This window comes from Scleropages formosus, chromosome 4 (genome assembly GCF_900964775.1).
Source record: "Scleropages formosus chromosome 4, fSclFor1.1, whole genome shotgun sequence".
Classification (NCBI taxonomy): domain Eukaryota; kingdom Metazoa; phylum Chordata; class Actinopteri; order Osteoglossiformes; family Osteoglossidae; genus Scleropages; species Scleropages formosus.
In genome coordinates this window covers 25,743,336-25,763,524 of record NC_041809.1, presented here as the reverse complement: position 1 = coordinate 25,763,524, position 20,189 = coordinate 25,743,336, and the positions used below count along the sequence as shown (strand labels likewise).

At 43.5% G+C, this 20,189-nt stretch overlaps 1 protein-coding gene across 2 annotated transcripts in view; it reads left to right on the top strand.

Annotated features, from left to right (window-relative positions):
• The window catches only part of LOC108921308 (nectin-3-like protein), a 47,388-nt gene that overhangs the window by 18,178 nt on the left and 9,021 nt on the right, over nt 1-20,189 (top strand). Inside the window, exons 2-6 of one of the 2 annotated variants that reach the window (XM_018730743.2) lie at nt 2,356-2,703; nt 5,131-5,430; nt 6,153-6,270; nt 7,185-7,336; nt 9,329-10,110. In XM_018730743.2, the coding sequence (XP_018586259.1) occupies nt 2,356-2,703; nt 5,131-5,430; nt 6,153-6,270; nt 7,185-7,336; nt 9,329-9,975 (1,565 nt within the window). In that variant the 3' untranslated portion in view covers nt 9,976-10,110. Of the gene's footprint in view, nt 1-2,355; nt 2,704-5,130; nt 5,431-6,152; nt 6,271-7,184; nt 7,337-9,328; nt 10,111-20,189 lie in introns of those variants that run through there. The other variant, XM_018730744.2, reaches the window with a different exon arrangement.

The following is a 20,189-nucleotide window of genomic DNA, read 5'->3' as shown; positions in this document are numbered from 1 at the left end:
TCAAGGAGGCTGCTGACTAAGTTGGACTTCCAGCCCCTTCTGCCTCTAGTGGAAATGGAGAAGATGCACAAGGCAGTTTTTGACTGTTTGGGTGATTGGGGAGGGTGAGTAAAGAGGAAAGATCCTGTTGGGTGACATAGTATTGGTTGGGCTTGGTTTTGTGCTCAGTGGTGGCAATCTGTATGGCTGGTGAAAGGCACCAACAATCTATGGTTTTTGCTTTAGATTGGTCCAGCTGCTGCACTGAGGTTCTAGATGTCCTCATCTCCCTCACTGTCAGCTTTTGGTGGCTGTCCTAAGTTAAAATGTCGTCCTGGTCAGTGGATTGGAAATGAATTGAATTGAGTTGGGGTGGGGTGTGGTGGTTGGGGAGGTAACACAGTATCCTAAAGACTGTTACTGCCAGCAGATCAGAAAAGCTTGTTAAACAAAAGAACAAGGAAAGTCTTAATTGGTTCTGTCATCTTGTTCCAGAGGTGAATTTCTCTTCACCTTCCGTTCCCTTTGAGATCGTCCTGTTTCCTGCCTGTGTGAAGTGGTGGTGCGTTGTAGAAGCTCAGATGCTGTCCTCCTCTAAATGTGAGCGGGAGCACTCAGTGGGGTAACGAACAGCTGGCCCAGCAGCCAGAAGACAATTGTTTTTGCTCCAAATGAAAGCATAAAAAATGTAAGTGCATTGAGTCACGTGTAAAAGCCATCAGTGTCCTTTCATTTTCATCTCATCTTTGCCCAGGGAATGGTGAAAATGTCTGTAAGGGCAGAGGCTGGTATGAATGCCCATATACCCTGTCAATGCAAAGTGCTGCACTACATCACTGATGTTGTGTTGACTGAGCTCCACACCTTCAGAGGTAGTAAGTCATAGTTCTGGAGCACTTACCTCAACCTTTTTAATGGCAATAACTAGAACATAACAGGTAATTGCATCTGTCTGCTTGTTTACTTTAGCTAAAAGCTGTACACATCACCATATAGTCACTGCAATCACCTCATAAACACAAATGAGCTTTGTGCAGTTTCTCTTTGCCTTCCACTGAAGTTGGATATAATGAATATTAATGTGGTTATTAAATTTTATTAATGCAGTTTTGTAGTTAATGGAACGGTTGCTTTACAGTTGGAAGGACACAAGTTTGAATCCTACCTCTTCCTATAGTACCTTTTGAGCAAGGTATTTACCCTGCATTGAGCCAGTAAAAATTACCCAAGAGTGTGAATGGCTATATCATTGTAAACCTAGTGTACAGACCTAACACTAAGTCACTTTCAAAGTTCCAGTTTAATAATGGTTGTCTTTTCTGATATTCATTGGGCATCTTTCCTTCTCCTGTGTTTAGTGTTGTAGCAACCGTAGGGATTCCTTCCTTTATGTGGCCAATTTAAACACCCTTCAGCGTGCAAGCACCTTGAAACAGTTTGTTGCTTAAGTTTATGAATGTTTTCCATCAGCAACTTATGACAGTCATTTCCTGCTGTGTCACCTGTGGATGTGTGGTTAACGTCCCCAACAGCAGCCTTCGGATCCAACGCATTAATCAGAAATACAGTGCTTATCTGATAGGTGTTTCCTATTGTGAAACTGTAATTGCAGAGTGCCTCTAGCAGAGCCTTTGACTGAGCTGCTGGCCCCCTGCCCATGGATTCCCCGCTGGCTCCACTGGTGAACATAGTCTTCCCAGACACAGGCCATGTGTCTGAGTTTCATGGTAGTAGAGGGTAACAGAGCACTGCAGGTGGCATCTACTAGCAGTGTTTATGCTCTATGGGAGGAGTATGCCTTGCAGGGCTTAGTACAGTCTGTTGAAGCAGGGGTACCAGAGGAGTATCCTGATGCACAGAGTGTGGGTTGATCAGGCTGGGCACATTGTGTGCTGCTGATTTGGAAAATTGTAAAGAGGACTAGGAATGAAGGGGGAATACTTCCTAGACTGAAGGTGTGTGTGTGTGTGTGTGTGTGTGTGTGTGTGTGTGTGTGTGTACTGACGTAACAGCATGATGCATGCTGTGCGTGGAACTTCTGTCGCCAAAGTGCTAAACCTTGCCGAGAGATGGGTCCTGTCTTCAATGGTTTAACCCATGTTGCTTTTATCGCGTAATATGCACAACACTTAATTGACCCTTTCTGCTTCTCAACCATGTGCCCTTTTCTGCCTTTCTCAGGCAGTTTTCCTCTTTCAGACTTACATTATTTATTAGTATAATCTGAAATGCACCACAGAGGCAAAAAAAAAAAAAAATAGGTGGAATGTGCTGACAGCAGTAACACATCACACACATTGGAAGTGTTTTGGTCCATCTTTACTTTTTGCTGTGCCTTTGTGATCATGTCTGTCTTTTTGTCCTTTTGCTCCCCAGGCACAATGGGCAGTGAGGTGCTTGTGCCGGAAAGAGTGAGTGCTGTGTTGGGGAAGAATGTCACGCTGGGGTGCCGGGTGGAGGTAGGCGCCAACCTCAGTCTCACCCAGAGCTCCTGGGAACGTCACTTGCCGTCAGGGACCGTCACCCTGGCAGTGTACAACCCCCAGTTTGGCACCTCCATCCCCAGCGAGTATAAGCAGCGTTTGTCATTCCGCTCACCCTCACCATACGATGCCACTATTGTGCTCACGGATGTGGGCTTCTCCGATATTGGCACGTACACTTGCAAGGTGGCCACCTTCCCGCTGGGCAACACCCAGGCTTCTACGTACGTCACTGTCCTAGGTAAGAACTTCTTTTTTGTCACTGGTTTGAAGTTTATGGACCCCCCTTTCTTTCCTTCCTTTCTTCCTTCCTAGAATAGATTTTATGTGTATTCCTACCCGCTCTTGATGTAAAGGCCCTTTAACCCCTTGACCTCCATAACTACATAATTTCTTTGGCATATGAACACACTTTTTCTCATTAATAAACATAGTTTATAATCAACTAAAATTGAACTTTCAAAGTTTGTTCCAGTAAATTTCTAGTAATGGTTTTTGTTTTATGCTTACTATACTTATTTCACATTTATGTTTTTTTAAATTCTGTAGAAAATATTGTAATGTCAGATTTGTGAATTCACAGGAGAATGAGCTCTGTGGGTCCTTTAAATTGTAGTTCAGGGTGGTTATCTCACTGAGGGTACTGGGAAGTGTAGTTCTTTGGGTTGAATTACTGTATCAACTTTTTTTAATGTCTGCTCAGTGTAACACTCACGTTTTGAACTTAGCTGCAGGAAAGGGAGGTTTTTTTTTGGCTGTTTTCTTCCCTGAATATCTGTTCTCCGTTAAGGAGATAAATGAGTTCCACTGATTGAATTCCCCCTGCCAAACAGCCTCTTCCTCAGACCAGAAATTCAGGGCTAATTAAGAGGTGATAAATATTCATAATCCGAAGTACTACGGGTTTAAAGCCACTAAACATTAACCTCTATTTCTGTATGTGTTCAAGCTTTGTCCGTTTCTCCTACACACACTCACACAAAAAATAGCAAATTATGACCTGTGCTGTTTAGTAAATATGCTAGTCTTTGAGAATCACCTGCATTTAATAACTGACAGCACCCCTCAGTGTGTGACATGACGTACCAACTCTCACCAATGTAGTCCGTCTCACCATCTGAGCAATGGGTGGTAATGAGGGGCATGAAGGGACACATTTTAGTGCAAGAGAAATAGTGATGGAGTTCCAGGACATGGGGCAACAGAGGGCAGGCATGGTGCTTCAGAGGGAAACGATGTGGAAGCAAATATCACTTGCTTGGCATGATGATATTCAAGTGCAGTAGACTCAGCATGTACATGCTTGCTTGTGCGACTTAACTGTGCAGTTCGGAAGAAAGCTTTTATGGTAAGGTTGGAGCACAGAGCAGAAAAGTTGTAATTCTGAATGGCTGCATGTAGAAATGTATGAATTCACAAATACTTGGCTATTAAAATTAATGAAACTTTAGAGCTTTCTCAACATGCCTATTTGACAAATAAGTGCTGCAGTAATTGTGCCCTTTCCTGGTTGGAAGTGGCAGCCTGGCAAGGGCTCAATCTGCCTCTGATGCTGTTTTGTGCAAGAGCCTCCATTGAGACAGTGTGACTCATACATGCTTCTCCCAGTAACGTGGTCAGGTGTGTGCTACAGCGAGTCCTTGTGGCATGAGAAGTGCAGCAGTGGTGTCCTTTAATCTCTCAACACAAACTTGCATGCATCCATAGGGGTAAATACATACATAGTCTACACGTCTATCTGTGGACACTTTACACATTTATACAATACATTTGTATAAATATAGAAACATCTCCCAAAGCCCTCAAGGTATGGGTGAAGAGCTGCTGCTGAGATCTGTGTGGTCAGGCTAGTGGAGAGCAGTACCAGCTGTGATGCAAGTAGAAGGGGTGGGAAGTGTGATTCCTGCACCACTCAGCCTGGTGCCGTGCCTCTCATTCACTAGTGTGTAGTCTCCCTCTCCTTCCCAGTCGGTGTCAGACGTTTGCAGATGGGAGACAGTTGATACTGTTTACCGTTTGATCCAGATACAGCTGAACAGAGAAGAGAAGACAGAGGGACAGGAAAGGGTAGAGGGGAAAGGCTGTGAAGAACACAGGCCACGAGAGGGAGGAGGAGGGGGAGAGGGCGAGTGAAAGTGAGAGGTAGCTGCTCATAGTGATTATATGCCTTTTGGTGAAATATGTCTTGTGCTCAGGGTTTGTTAATCTTCATTTTGTGGAATCGTACAGAATGTGATGTTATGCCTTTGTTCAAATTGCATACATCTGCATGAATTGACCGCTTCTGGATCATTTGTCAATAGAGGCTGGCAGTTGGTACCATAGTTGGTAGTGTGGCTTAAGTTAGAGAAGAGAGCTGGTAGCATAATGGTTAGAGCTACTGCCTTTAGGCCCAAAGGTCATAGGTTCGATTCCAACCTCCAGCTGTCGTACTACTGAGCAAGGTACTTGCATAAAATTGCTCCAGTAAAAATGACCCAGCTATATAAATGGGTAAATAATTGTAAGTAATTTAACATCGTTAATTGCTTAGGAGAAAAGCATCAGTTAAATGAATAAATGTAAATGCCAGTGGAACTAGATTGTTGGGAAAATTGTGCTGTCATTTTTGTCACTGTTAAACCTCTCTTCCGTATTGTTCCATTTCTTGCTATGTCACCCATCTCAGTTGAGCCCAAGGTGTATGTGTCAGCGGGTTCCACCCCACTCCTGGATGGTGGGAATGAGACTGTGGTGGCCACCTGCACAGCTGAGCGGGCAAGACCCCCTGCAGAGGTGTCATGGGAGACAGAGTTGTTTGGCCATTCGCAGGTGCGCCAGCAGGTGGAGCCCAATGGCACTACCACCACTCAAGTGCAGTATACCTGGCACCCCACGCGCCATGCCCAGGGACACAACATCACCTGTGTGGTGAGACACCCAGCCCTGCATACAGATTTCCGGATTCCTTACCAGCTCAACGTCCAATGTGAGTGGGTCTGTAGTGGGCAGGGCCAAATAGAGAGGCAGGGGGCTTCTGGGCAGTATGATTTTACTTTAAGTTCTTGAGCATATAATGTGATTCTGTGGTGAGGTTCTGATTTTTCAGCTTGATGACAAGGTAAGCAGAGTGGAGAGATGAACAGAGATCTGATGTGCAGGATAGGGCTCCATGCCAGTCAGAAGGAAGCCTTTCTTCTTGTCCAAACTCTTACAGTGACCATGTGGAATATTAGCTTTACTGCCATGTATTCCCCTTCAGGCTGTAGAGTGAAGTCTTCTATCTGAAGTCTCTGCCTCTTTACCCAAGGAAGCCCCCCTCCTCCCTTGCAACCTCCAACCCCGCTTCCTTACTTTTTTAGTTCTTCTTTGCCACTTCCCCTTCAGTGCTTTCCTTCCCATAAACCCACCATTGATGTTTCCTTTTAGTGTTCTAATCATTAATGCATGCTTCCTGAGCAAGCCCAAGTCAAAGCTGATATTCATCATTAGAGTTTTAATAAAAAATTGATAGTTTGGCAGCCAGCAGTAAGTGGACATGTGAATGAGGCAGAGACTGGCATTTGTGATTACAGTGCAGCATATCTAGGGCCCTAATTGCTAAAGAAAGCCTGCATTTTACTGTGGAACTGAGAGAAAAGGAGATCTGCTGCACTGTCCAAACTGTTACTGCTGGTGGCCATTTTTGAACTTGTGCTTCCTCTGTTTCAGTCTCTCCAGACATCACAGTAGTGGGCTACAGCAGTGACTGGTACGTTGGGCAGGAGAATGCTCAGCTCCAGTGTCGAGCCAACGCAAACCCACCAGCCCACTTATACACCTGGACCAGGTGGGCATCACAGGTGGTTTCCTTCAATGTAGTGCCATGGTAACATGTTACCTGCTTATATAGTAAGGTTGTAGTAAGGGTTATACGATCTCTGTAGGACAGTGATGAAGCCTGCACTGGAGATACTTTGTATGGTGGTGTGTCTAACCACTGTAGTTCCTGGGGGCAGCAGATAGCATAATGGTTAGACCCAGTGATGTGGATTCCAATCTGTTTTCCCAATGCAGTAGCCTGGTGCAAAGCACTCCAGTAGATATTATCCAGCTGTATAAATGGGTAAAGCATTGTAAGTAGCTTAATACAGAGACATAACTTCTTGCTTTTCTCAAGTGGCTTTGGAGAAAAGCAACAGCCAAACAAATAACAGGACTAAAGCTTTCATTGGAGTGATGGTACAGTAGTAGAGACTGCTGCAGCTATGGTCCAGTTACACTGATGACACATTTCTGCAGATGCTACACATTTGTAGCACATGGTGTGTAACTGAAGCAGCTGGATTGAGGTCATGCTGAAGATTTGCCAAATTTTGATTGCAGAGAACTTAATCTAAATCTGGGTTTTTGACTTATAGTTTCATGTGAACCAGGTTTTAAATTTTTGAACTCCTTGGGGTAACCTTGTTACTACTCTGTAAAAGATATTAGCTGTGTCACTAAGAGGTTCTGGTAATGAGTTTAATATGCAGTCACTTTGTACCAGCTATTCACAATTAATCCTGTTTTTGATGGAAAATATTTTTCTCCCAAACCTTTCTCTTACACATGATTCTCCTGGTCAATACCTTTATATTCAGATTAATAAACACCAGGGTACTTCAGTTAAATGTTCCATATTCCAAATTTTCTGGAGGTCTTGTCTACTTTGCATTCTGCACCAGGGTATAACAATCTTGTTCTGCTTTCTCTCTCAACCAGACTGGACAGTGACCTTCCTGGGGATGTGTACATTTTCAACAACACCCTGGTTTTCAGCCGCCCCGTACGCCGCAATGACTCGGGAGTCTACAGGTGCGAGGTGGAGAACCGCATTGGCTCGCGGAGTAGGGACACGCGGATCCGGGTTCAAGGTGAGTGAGGAGTCGTCGTCTTCCAATCTCACCGTTTTATTGAGACTCTGCAGAATACAGGATTGTTATGGAGTGTCGTTTCTCTTTCTGGGAAGTCTCCATCTAATTTTTTTTTTTTTTTTTTTAATTGCAGTTCTCCAGGGTTAAGGGATTGCTCTGAGGGGAAAATGGTTAGACTTGTCCAGTGTTCAGTATGTGAATGAACAAGGCTTACACATGTGCCCTTGTACAGCAGGTTCAACAAGATGGCAAATTTCAGTGGTTTACTTGCTGAATTTTTGAACTTATAGCCAGCTTACAGTATTACCCCCCCCCCCCCCCCCCCCATGGCAAAAGCTTCGGAATCACCTTTTCAATATTTCTGATCTCAAGACTGCCTCTGGATTGTTTATATTTGTTGCACACCAGCTTTCATCTGCTTTTTGCTTTTAATTTGCTTTGTGCAGAAACGAAAAGCCTTGACAGAGAGATAATGGCTGACCTTCATGAAACATTCAATAGCTCTTTCCCTTCCTGTTTACCGCAGTTTCTCCTTTTCCCTTGAGCTGAACTATGATGCCAGCATTGAAGCATCCATGTGTGCATGCCTATGTGTATAAGTGTACTTTGCTGTACTATGAAGTAAGTGACTCGGTTAGCTGCTTTTGTCTGCTGTAATACAGAGCAGGAAATATGAGGTGTTGTTGGTCATTAATGCTCCTTTATTCCTGCTTTGAACATCCTTTGTTTTCAGACATGTTCTTTTTATACATTAAAATCCTGGAAAGCCTCCAGGGTGGGTAGTCTTTCTCACCCTGGACCCCTTGTGTGTGGAAACTTCTATATGGAGCTGGATGCTGATACTCCAAATTGACTTGTTTTACCCCAGTGGGTAAATATGGTTCTGGTAACTACTTTAATCTGCACTAAACAAATACAAAGGTGCATAATGTGAATACTGTCATTGTTCACATACATATAGTTGCCATCCATTGGGCTCATGGGCAAATGAAAGGACTGTGGTGTTTCTCGTGTACAAAGACATGTAAGCATTGCTCCTTTGAGATGTGTTGTATTGGGTAACCTGGGAGGTAATCGCTGTACCCTTGACCTTGAAATATGCCTCATTGCTGTACTCTGGGAGAGGGTCTCATGTGTATATACACAGATCTGCACTGGAACTGGTTACAGTGCTTGTTTCCTTTATCAACATCCATGACCATGCATTTCTCATCAGAATGAGTGTGAAACTAGCTACAGGGTCAAAATGATCATTGTTCGCTTGGACCTTGGGTTGTGACTTTAAATTTAATCTCGACTGACTTTGCTATGGTGGTGCTGACCAGCCCCCTCCCACCCACCCCCAACCAACCCCTGACTTACCCAGAAGTTACCTCAAGATACTCCCTCCTCCTCATCATAGTAGCACCTCCTCATGCTCCTTTACTCATCAGCTTGGTCACCTTGTTCTGTTGTCCTCATGCTCTGTGCTCTCCTTTCTTTCCACCATAATACATGATGAGCTTGGCTACACTAGTGAACCTGGTGAGGTTTTCACATTACAGAAAAGCTATGGGTTGTGTGTTGCACTGGGGATTCAAATTTCCTTCTGAAACTTGATACAAAGTCCCTTCAACTCCTGTAGTGTTAATTTTTGTGAATATTGCAGTCTCAGGTTTTTTTTTTTTTTTTTTTTTTTTCCCTGGATGGGGAGTAATTAACCTAAGGTATTCTGTTTTTATTAAGCATATTGATATCTGTGATGGTAGTGTGACCCCTTACATATGATCCTGTTATGTGTAATTTGATATTAGTTCACACTCAAGGAGGTTTGAAGTAGCCCCTAAAAATGTAATGTTTTTCTGTAGCTAAATTGAGTGTTTGGGTCATGTGACCTGTAGCCATTCATATCAACCCTAACTTAAAAAAAGCTGTTGTAGATGGCATTGACATTCTCTACTTTTGTCTATCCCTTCTCTACACCCCTCCCTCTTTCCCTTCTCTTCCCATTAGAGCCTCCTCCTACCACCATGCTACCCACCACTCCCCTACCTGCTCTAACGGCTAACGGCCTCACCACCACTTCTATCAACAAGCGCCGTGCCCAGTTCACATCGCCAACAGTGGCTTCCCTGTCTGAAGGCAGCCTGGGCACCATTGTTGGTGGAGCAGTGGGTGGGGCCCTGTTCTTGTTGCTCCTGCTGGTGCTGGGCGGGGCCTGTTACAGGAAGCAGCGCCGTACCTTCAGGGGTGATTACTACACCAAGCAGTACCTGGGCCCAGCTGACATGCAGAAGGAGCCCCAGCTGGACATGATACAGCCCCACGAGCTGCAGGATGTGTGTGGAGGAGACAAGGGGAAGGGCAGTCAGGACTCCAAGGCCACAATTGTGTATTCTGACAAGGACCGGGAAGAGTGGGGTGACAGGGCCAATAACGGCCGCAGCCGGGTGCTGAGGGAGGCAGGCTTCTACTGTAACCCACAAAATAACAGTCACCTTGGTGCTAATTTGAGGGGACCCCCTTCCTTACACGCACACAACTCGGTGAACAGCAGCACCCCCTACTCGCAGGAAGACACCTATGACAACGGCCCAGATGGTGACTACGTGTCCCACATGGATGGCTCTGTGATCTCGCGCAGGGAGTGGTACGTGTAGAAGGGCTGCTCACCATGACAAACGAGGAAATTATAACAATAGTAGATGAAATCAAACTACAAAGTCCTAAGAAGATTATTCAAGAACATTATTTTAAACTCCCACTTGTTAGTGGAACACTCCCCCCCCCCCCCCCCCCCCAAATCTCCATGAGAATAAAAATCAAGTTGTACACAAGATGTGTGCATGACATTTCACTGGGACACTGCACTTGTTTGACAATATGTCCCACCAGTGTTTGCTGTACTGGTGAAGGGTGGGGTAGCGACAATGTGTTGCCTGTTTAGTGTTGAGCTTTTTATCTCACTTATTCACACAATTTGGATTTCTGATGTTTCAAGATCTCAACGTATTTTGTTGTCTCCCCCCCCAACTAAAAGGATTGGATTAGTGTTGCAGTAAGTACTCTTGGTTGTTTATTGTAATAGATGGGACACTTAATACTGAATTAGTTGTGAACCCAATTAAAAAAGAAACAAAGGGTTTAATTGTTGCTGTTGACAGAAATTTGGTTACCATGGAAATGCCACTTGCAAATGCATCATTTTGAAACTCACATGGCTGGAGGCTGGTGACAGTCCCCCCCCCCCCCCCCCCTTTATTTTGCAAGTGTTTGAGGAGGGTGTTGTGCTGCAGAAAAACCAGGTCAGCACCAGACAACCCATTCCCCCCACAAATAAACCCACCATGTGGGGTGGGGGTGGTTCCTTGGATCCTACATCTCCTTTCTTGGAAATTTACTGCAAAACTGGTACTGTTCTGTACAAGGAGAAAGATTGGGTAGAAGTGGGTGAAGCTTATATTTAGAGTGTGGAAAGGACAGGCAGGTGGAAAGAGTGATAAATGTCAGTCAGGATACTTTTGTCTTTTGCTGTTAATGTTTCAAATGCATTACTCAGCTACTCCATGGCTAGTTTTACATTGTGTGTCAACCTCAACATACACAGAAGTGCACATACTTACAATATGTAAATATTTTTAAGCTTCACTAAGCTGTGCGTCAGGTCAAATTGAAGTTTGATTACTTTGTACTGCTCCCTTTTTTCTATCTCTTGGTTACTACTGGGATGTTCTGCAAAAATGAAACCTAGTCCCTTGGAAAAGAACCTGTGCAGGCTTGCTTGATTATGTGTATGAGATGAAACCAGGATGAGGATATGGAGAACTCTTTGCAGGTGGATTGCTGGCACTATGAAGACTGCAGTTTGAAGCTGTAGGTCAGTGAAGATGGTGCTTGTGATGGGGTATATCATTTGAACCGGTGGCAAGCTTCAGAGGAGAGCTTTGTCCAGGTTGTGGTAAAGGGCACAGCTGAAATTTGTATGTGGAAGGAGAGTTATGGTTCAGGAGCAGTTGTCTGTCTTGTGGTTTTCTGCTGACTCAAACTTTATTTAAATTTCTTCCTCATACTCTAACTTCCAGCAGCCACTACCATTATGTCCATGCATCAGTATGTTCAGATGTCCCAGCATAAATTCACTTTGCATCTGACCCACACATGTCACACCACACATGTGGCTTGTCATGTGTAGTAGGTTCTTTTCAAATGGAGCTTTTTTTAATGCATCTTTTTGGTGGGGGCCCTTAGCGTTGCACTTGCAGTACGGCTGTATCTTCAGCTCCATCAATGCACAGGAAGACAGTTGCTCATCTGAAGTCATGTAAACAGCATACATTTGTGCCTAATTAGTTGTAGTTTTACCTATCTAAGGTAGAACTATTTTTCTATTGTACTGGGAGGTCCTCTCTGAAATCCACCCTTTGTACCTGCTGAGCTCATTTTACTCACTCCATTCCTAATCCTCTGTCCAGCTCCTCAACATATTTGTTTACATTTGGTTTTTTGCAAGCTTCTTTTTTTAATAACTTGCATTTTGAAAAGAGGTAAAAGTACTGGTGCCTTTTTGTTCCCTGATTTGTGTGTGAAGTAGATGGCTTTATGTCTCAAATAGGCAGCTCATAACATAGACAAGTAGTGGTGAGTCTTGTCATTGGAGCACTAACATTCAATTGCTATATGCATGTTGAACACAATCTCTGGGACTGCGGGTTTGAGGCCAGAACTATACGGTCTTTTTGGCCCGAAACATTTTTCTGCAGCATTAATTTCTGCCAATTACCCATCACTCTCTTGAAGATACTGCAATAAAATATTGACTTGAACCTTTGTCTTCTACAAGATGGAGAGTAAAAACCACCATGTAATTGGTTGAGCAATGTGATGAGTGGTATTAGACTGGTGTGTTAATAGGTAGGTGCATTTATGCACATGGTGGTATGCTTGTCAGTCAGTAACTTGGCTGCATGAACACTATCACAAGCTACAGCGGTGTTACTGACTAAGACTTTTTTGCTGATGACAGTTATTGTTAGCTGCAGTAAACTTTTCAGTGTCAAAAGTTCAGACTAAAGGTAGATTGCAGTTAGGGGACACTTCTGTACACATGTTGGTCTTGACAGACCAAATTTATGTTCAGTCTTTGTCCTATATTGCCACTGTGTACCTGTGTTTTAGCTTCTTTTTTTTTTTTTTTAAGGAAACACTGAAATAGCCTTTTCCTTATGAATTGACATCTGTGACACAAGTTGCAAAGAACCTGAGAAATGTACAATAAATGCCACTGGAGTTGTTTGTGGGGTGAACATGATATCCTGCAACACAGGCTGGCTGGATTCCACATTAAGTGTGTTTGTTATATATGCTGCCTTTTCTTTTCTTTTTTTTTTTTTTTTTCTTCCCCCTCTCCTCCCCCTCCTTTTTTCTACAAAGCTTAATGAATTTGACAAAAGAACGCACTAAAACCACCACCACGACCTCACAAAGTATAATGGGGAAAAAGGTGTGTTCTTGTTCTGTTCTTTTTGAGTTCCGCACAGTATTTAATCATTTGTTTATATTTTGTAAATAAGAGTAACTATTGTGAAAGATGGATTTAACTGATTTGATACTGTATGAATGAAAAGGACTTGAGTACTTTAGTTTGAAATAAAGCACCTTTTTCTTCAACTGTTTGTAAATGTTTTTACCTGTGCTCTTCCTTGCAAATTCTGTCTGTCCCTGGTAAAAATGCAGGGTGAAAGTAGGACTGAAGATGGTGAGTTTTGATGTTGGGAAAGTTTTTTTTTTTTTTTTTTTTTTTTTTTTTTTTTTTTTTTTTTTTTTTTTTTTTTTTTTTTTTGCATTCCCCCCCCTTCCAACTGGACCTAGTTCAAATAAATTTTCTGTACTTTCAATTACTTAGTTGTAATGTACAATTGAAGAAATGCTAAATTTTAATTTTGAAGGTTGGAGTACAATGCAGTCATCAAATACAGCTTTTAAAATGCTATTGAAAATGCATGTCAAATATTTGCTAGTAATTGTAAAGCAGTATGCAACTGGTAATCAAAATATTCTTGTAAAATGCAACATATTGGAATGGCCAAACTGTTTGATCTGGGGTTATCTTGGATGTGCCCTTTCATGGGGAAGGTTGGAATCAGTTTAAACAGGGTTATACACAAATCCACACACCATTCTTTTGTGATTCCTCTACTGACTTGAGTAGGGCTGCCTCTCAATTTCATGATTCTTTTATTGCCTTTAACATTTTGCTTCCTGTTTGTCAGAGAGGGCCTAGATTTGTTCTCTGCTTTGAAACAGCCTGCAGGGACTGGACATGGTCAGTGCCAATCTAGTGTTTTTTTAAAAATATGCCATCATATGCATCTCTTGCCACATGGCCTCCACCCAACCTGCAGGTAGTTGTACCAGGCCATCTATATCAATCCACTTGCACTCAGGCTACCTGCCTGCCCTGGAAGCTCAAGCCTATAATTTCCTAGCTCCGCCCCCCACCACCAAATCCAGCCACATTGAAGCCTGTTCCCATGGCAACGCACTCCTGAATCAGTGACAATGGCCAGTTCCCTGGTGACTTCATCCAATACATTTCCTTTCCTGAACATGAGAGGTACATTTGCAGCCCCATAAAGGGTGTTTGCTGTTTTGCAATAATCTGAGGAAAAAACATGGTGAAACATTTTACCAGAATTTCTCAGTATAGGGTCTATTCTCAGAAGCATTTGATGGACCATCAGGAAATGGTCACATCCTGAATGATGGGAAAACACTGCACTTAATTAGTGCACTGATAACCAGCACACTCAGAATTTGAAGCCCTTTCATTCTTCGAAGTGTCAGTCAGTTAAATCTGACTTGGCAACCATGTGTGTTTGTGTGTGCGTGGATTTCCAGGCAAGGAAGGAACAAATGTGGTTTTGCAGCAACTTCTTCTGTACATGCATTCTGTGCAAGTATTAATACATTTTGTGTGGTTGACGACAAACGACTCATCACCGTAGAGGAATTTTGGCCCACTCTTTCATGCAAAACTGCTTCAATTCAGCAACATTTACAGGTTTTCAGGCATTATGAGTTCTTACCTTTCCACATCTAATTCAGGTTAGAACTTCAACTAGGCCGTTCCATAACTTTTTTCATTTCAGTTTCCGATGCAGACTTGATGTCCTACCATTCTCCAGAATTTTGACACAAACATGTATTCATGATTCGATCCTAGCAGGACACCAGACATCACTGCAGTCACCATGCTTGGTAGATGATTCCTACTATGAAATACTGTATTTGGTTTTTGCAAGGCATAATAGGGCTGGTGTTGTCCGGGTCTTTTATCAGTCAAGGTACAGACACATCGGTCTGTGGGCGTCGAGTTCATTTGATTCAAAATTATAAAAATGTGAATTATGTCTGTGTACGTTGCAGGAAAAGGAGAAAACTGCTTTTGGTTCTGAGCGCGCACAAAAATAAGGGACTTATTTTCTCTTAATCATACAGAGTGTGGAAATCAAAATCTCTCAATACTAAATACAATGAATGCCCTAAGGTGTGCAGTATTTCCAATCTCTCAAATAGCTTAACCTAGAACTTCACGGTGCTTTTAACACTTGCACTCAATTAGTAAAGATTCCTAAGCAGCAGCACCTGGAAAAATCCTGACAATTTTCTCGGTGGACATGTCATCCTCCCTTACCGCCACTCTCTTGCTGTGTTTGAAAAGCACCTAGTGATCCATATTAACTTATTGATCATAACTCTGAGCAAAGCCAGAATGTTCGACGAAGCCACTGACGGATTATGGGCAGTTTGGATTAGTTTACACCCGGATTGCTCAAGAATACCACGGAACACAATAACTCAGCCAAAAAATAAAGCGACAAACTATAAATGAGGCATATCTGAAATATTTAACATTTTGAGCAAAAAATGGTTTTCAAACAGTTTAATTTTTCCATTTTCAAATCGAAGGCATTTTGTTTTTCAATTTCAGATCAAACAAATGCAATGAACACAAATTGACATCCAAGAGAATTATTTTTTTGGTCAGCTGTAGACACTTTAATGTACTTTTTTTTTTTTTTTTTAAGAGACTAGTGGATTCCGTCTGGTCACTCTCTCATGTATCCCATTTTTGCACTGTGTCTTAGTGGGTTACGGACGCTAACGTGAGCCTGCACAGGACGGGCCTGCAACTGCCTGAATGATGTTCTGGTGTTCTTTTTGAGGTCATGAATGATTTTGTGCCTTATTCGCGAAGAGACGTTGACAAGATAATCTACTCGTAGGCAGAATCGCCGCTACTACAGATTATCTCCATTTGATGAGCGTGGCTCTGACTGTGGTTTGATTGAGGTCCAAAGCCTCAAGTGTCTGTGTAGCGCTGTTCACACTTGGTCCTCAGCAACTTTTCGCAAGGTCTTCAGAAATATCCTTTAACTGTGTGTGTGATGTGCCTCTATCAGTTCTGCCCACTTTTACCAGTAAAGGAAAAAAGGTTAACTATATTGGACAGGAGTGGCCAAAATCATTATCTAAATAGATGACTAATTACCCCATTAATTTGGTTTATGAAAATTAGGGAGCAGTTGCCACACCCCCTCCACAGATATGCATTTCATTGACTTCCACAGCAAGAAAAAGAGAAACTGATTTTTTTTTCTTTTCTTTTCTATGAGGCTCTACTCATATACTACTAAAACAGAGACATAATCAAATTTAATGCCAAAAGCTGCAAAAATAGAGAAAGTTGGGAAAGGGAGTAATATGTTTTTCTCAGCGCTGCAAATTCCTTGCTCAACAAATTAGAGCTTGAGCAAAAACTGTTGCTGCGACTTTCTAATTGCCTGGTTCCAGCTATACTGTGAATAACTTACTGTCATTGAGAAAGTGTACTATTTCTGGGGGGATGTTTACCACTCTGGTGAGTAACTTTGTGACAGATGAAATAATCATACTAATTTCGTAAACCATCCGGTCCATTTCTGGAGCCCTTTCCCATCCCCAAAAATCCACCTGTATCTGCATTCCCTCCCGAAGGAAACGGGTGTCTCACCAGATTAAACATAGTTTCACCTCTTTCTCCTGCCTTGCTGCTCTTATTTCACATTTGACTAATGAGGTGTGAGAGCCAAATCCTGCCCACTCTTCCCTCATCCGATGGCATTCTGCTGCATGGTTCGGTCTTTCTGCTTCTCCTGAAATCTACGGCCTTTTTCTCTCTACGTCAAAATATTTACGGACCTGCATCCCCAGAAAGATGGGATCTGTCAGAGGAGCTCTGTTGACATGTTGGCTTTGGGACACAATATGACACATTTCAGTGTACGTTTCAGGTTACGGTGGGGATCGGTGCACAATAGCACCTTGTTTGCTGCCCTGTTTGTGTTCTTGCGCTCTGACTGTTTTTTCTCACTTACTCAGTATAATTTTACTTGCTGCAAATGGACTTGGCTTCATACAAATCACTGTGCTTACAGTTTTATTCTTTGTGTACAGCAGAGTATGTTCGCAAACAATTCAGGAACCTCATTCAAGGGGACATCAGCAGGGTTCCTCCTGGGACTTTAAATTGTGACCTTTTGAACACAATTCTTGCTTCTTCTCAGCCTAGCTTTTTACCACCTGAGAATTTTGACGCATTAGGGTGAAGGATATCTGTTTTTGGTGGGATGCAGGGTAGCCCTTGAAGCCCACTACCTTCTGGATTAGAGCTTTAGCCAGGAAATCAGAGCCCGGTAATCCACTGTGCTCCGATGAGCCCATCTGCACCTTGGTTCTGATATGCTCATACTTTGCCCTCCACCCTGCCCGTTTCAGACACCAGTGACCCCAGCCTAATCCATCTTCCGTAGAAGCCTTCTTGGTTCAGCGAGACTGGTAGGTAAATGGCCCCATGTTTGTGCAGAGGGGTGCTCGCTCAGTCCCCTGCCCTAACGCCCTCGGATCCACAGGCTTCTCCGATGTCCCTGGGAAGCCGCGTCTTTGTGTTTGTCCTAAATCCTGACTGAAAGGGGTCAGCCGGTGAGTATTAACACGATTTGCAGAGTGTTGACTGCCCCGTACTTTGGCACACACACGGCACTCCTCGCATTACCTAAGCCTTGTTTGAGGCATGCTGATGTGAAACGCAAAGCCCTGTGTGTGCGCGTAGGTGTGTGCGCATGTGAAGAACGAATAAGGACTTTATCTCGTTTCTTTTCTTGCATTTTTCTGCACAGTTTGAGTGTGTGACAGCTCTACAGTCTATGCGAGTCTCTGCACTTGGTGATGTTACACAGCAGAGCTCGAAGGCCCTGGGCAGTGTGTAGTTGTGTGCTTGGCTATTGTGTGTCACATCCCGAGAGTATCATATTGCAAAATGTCTTGGATGCAGTGCACACAACGAAGTACTGGCTGTCCCCTGTGGTAAGACATTCATAAAAATGAATCCAGACATGTGGCAGGAGGCAAAAGAAGCCAAATGTCATTGCGGTCGAACAGGAAAGGCAATCTGTCTCTTCACTGTCTGACCTTTGGTCATAACCTCTGACCCTAACATTGAAATATTACTCTTTGTTCTCTAAACATGATTATTGTACAAAAGTGTGTTTGTAGTGCATGTCGAGTTGAAAAGATGAAGCTCAGCTATTACAGAACTTGTCTTTATGTTCATGGGATTTGAGGTTTTTTATTATTATTATTTTGCTCTGCCTTTGCCAAGAAATGTTCTCAAACTTTGACCTCCTTCCGAGGAGATTTAGAAGGTGAGAAAAAGGAGTTTTTGAGCCTCTGGGATGAATATCACACCACTGGTCTCCAGTGGATACATGAATATCCAGTGTGTATTTCCCCTTCTTAAAGCGTAACAGAAGAAAACAGCTTTTGTCTTTCAGAGAATCCCAGGGCAAAACCAGACGGAAATAATACATTGTTATTTGAAAGACTCTGCATAGAATAGACCTTTCTGAAGAATCTCTATTGTCTCTCGCAGAGTGGATACAAGGGCAGTTCAGCTCTTCAGTTTCTTCGTGGACCTGATGTTGCTGTAGAGGGGACATGGACCAGTTTCGTGATGGTGTTATGCTTTATTGATAGGTTGATTTGTTTCCTTTCTTTTGGAGGTGGCCTTGTAAGAGTAAGCGCGGAGTTCCTTGTGTTGCGGCTCTCTGTGCCGTCTGCTCGGAACCAACCTAACTGGTGGGGGTGGGACTTCACGGGATGGGTGTTGAGAAGACAATAGCACCTCCCATCCATCAACATTTGCTCTCTTCTTGAGCAAACCCAATTCTCCGTGAACTTAAAATCTCATGACTGTTGCGTTTCTGGGAAATTGCCTGGGTGAGGCAGTCCTAAATGCATAGGGTTAAGGAGGATGAGGCAGCATGGGAAATGATGGTGTGTCTATTTTATTACAGCGTGTGTTTAGATAAATGTTTTGCACTTCTTGTTTGATCTGCAGCAAATATGAACACCGGCCCTACTGGTGCATTGCACGACCTGACATAATGACCCATTCGAACCACTATTTCCTGAAATGGGTTACATGTTACACCACATTTGTTCGTTTAGTTGACACTTTTCTCCAAATCAGCTTACAACTGACTCATTTACCCAGATGGCTAACTTTTTTTACGGGTACAATTCAGGATGAACATTTTTCTCAGAGGTACCACGGCAGGAAATAAGATTTGAACCTGAGCCTTTCAAGTATCTGGCAGCAGCTCTAACCACAGTGGTGCCTCCTAGTCCTATATCTCTAAGCTGCACGTCTCAGAATCCCCCAAGTGGCCTTTGGGTCCCCAGGAGTGTTCTTCATAACCCCGCCTTTACGTCAGCACATGTCCTGTCCCTGCAGCACCAGCAGCAGCATCTGACACTGAACCATGGGATGAACAGGTAGGCTACTCCATATTCTCTTACTGGTTAGACAAGAGATCAGCGCTTGCTGAAAACACTCCGAAAGCATCGCTATGCCCATGACGGATATGGAAGTGCATTAGTGTGTGGTACTGATGGTGTGACCTTGTCCAATACGGCCCCATTAGGGCAGGGTGTCTCTGGTGTGCAGAGCTTGCCTCAGAATGTCTTTCAGGCGGCTTCCTGCTGCCCCGGTGTGTGCGCTCTACTGTGTAAGTGAAATGTTCTTTCTGAGTTATCGATTTTCCCGCCAACACACTCCTCTTGCCTGTTGCTCATGTCCTGCCCTCTCCTCTGCTCTCTTTTTATAGCTGGACGTTCTGGACCTTTCAGTTGATGCGCTTACCCAGAACCACTCGCATAATTTATTTTCTTAGCAGATGCTTTTAGCCAAAGCAGCTTAGGTGGCTTATAATCTTTCCCATTCAAAGAGGTTCAAAATGTACTGAAAAAAAAACTCCAAGTTCCCGTACTGGGTGTGGAGCCATTTTCTCCAGTAATCACTCCACCCCCTGCTGGTTTAAGGTAATTTTTTCGCAGTCCTTTGCATTTTTGACACTCCTGAATCGAGATTTTCAACACCGTTCGAATCCTCCGCACCAGTGGGGGTCATGCCGGCTTCCTAACATGTCTTACTTCCCTTACTTCCTGCAACGGAAGGGTGTGACCCCTTTCCCCCAGCTGGAGCCTTCCCCCCCGTCCAGAGGCCATCGTTTCTGTGTGTAATTAATCTTTATTAATTGGTACTAATCTCACCCCCCCCCCGGACCTCCCGATGGGCCAGATAATGAGTCTGTGATGTAACGCATGAGGAACGCAAAGCAACCAAGGGGAACCGCAGCCACACAGGAGCCTGTCTGGAGAGACTGCTGGGAGAGAACAGCAGAAAACGGTGTCTGGACCTGCTGACTACAGATGCAACAAAAGCGTCGTCTTAAATGCACAAAGCTTTCTGTAACACACAAGTAGGACTGTATAA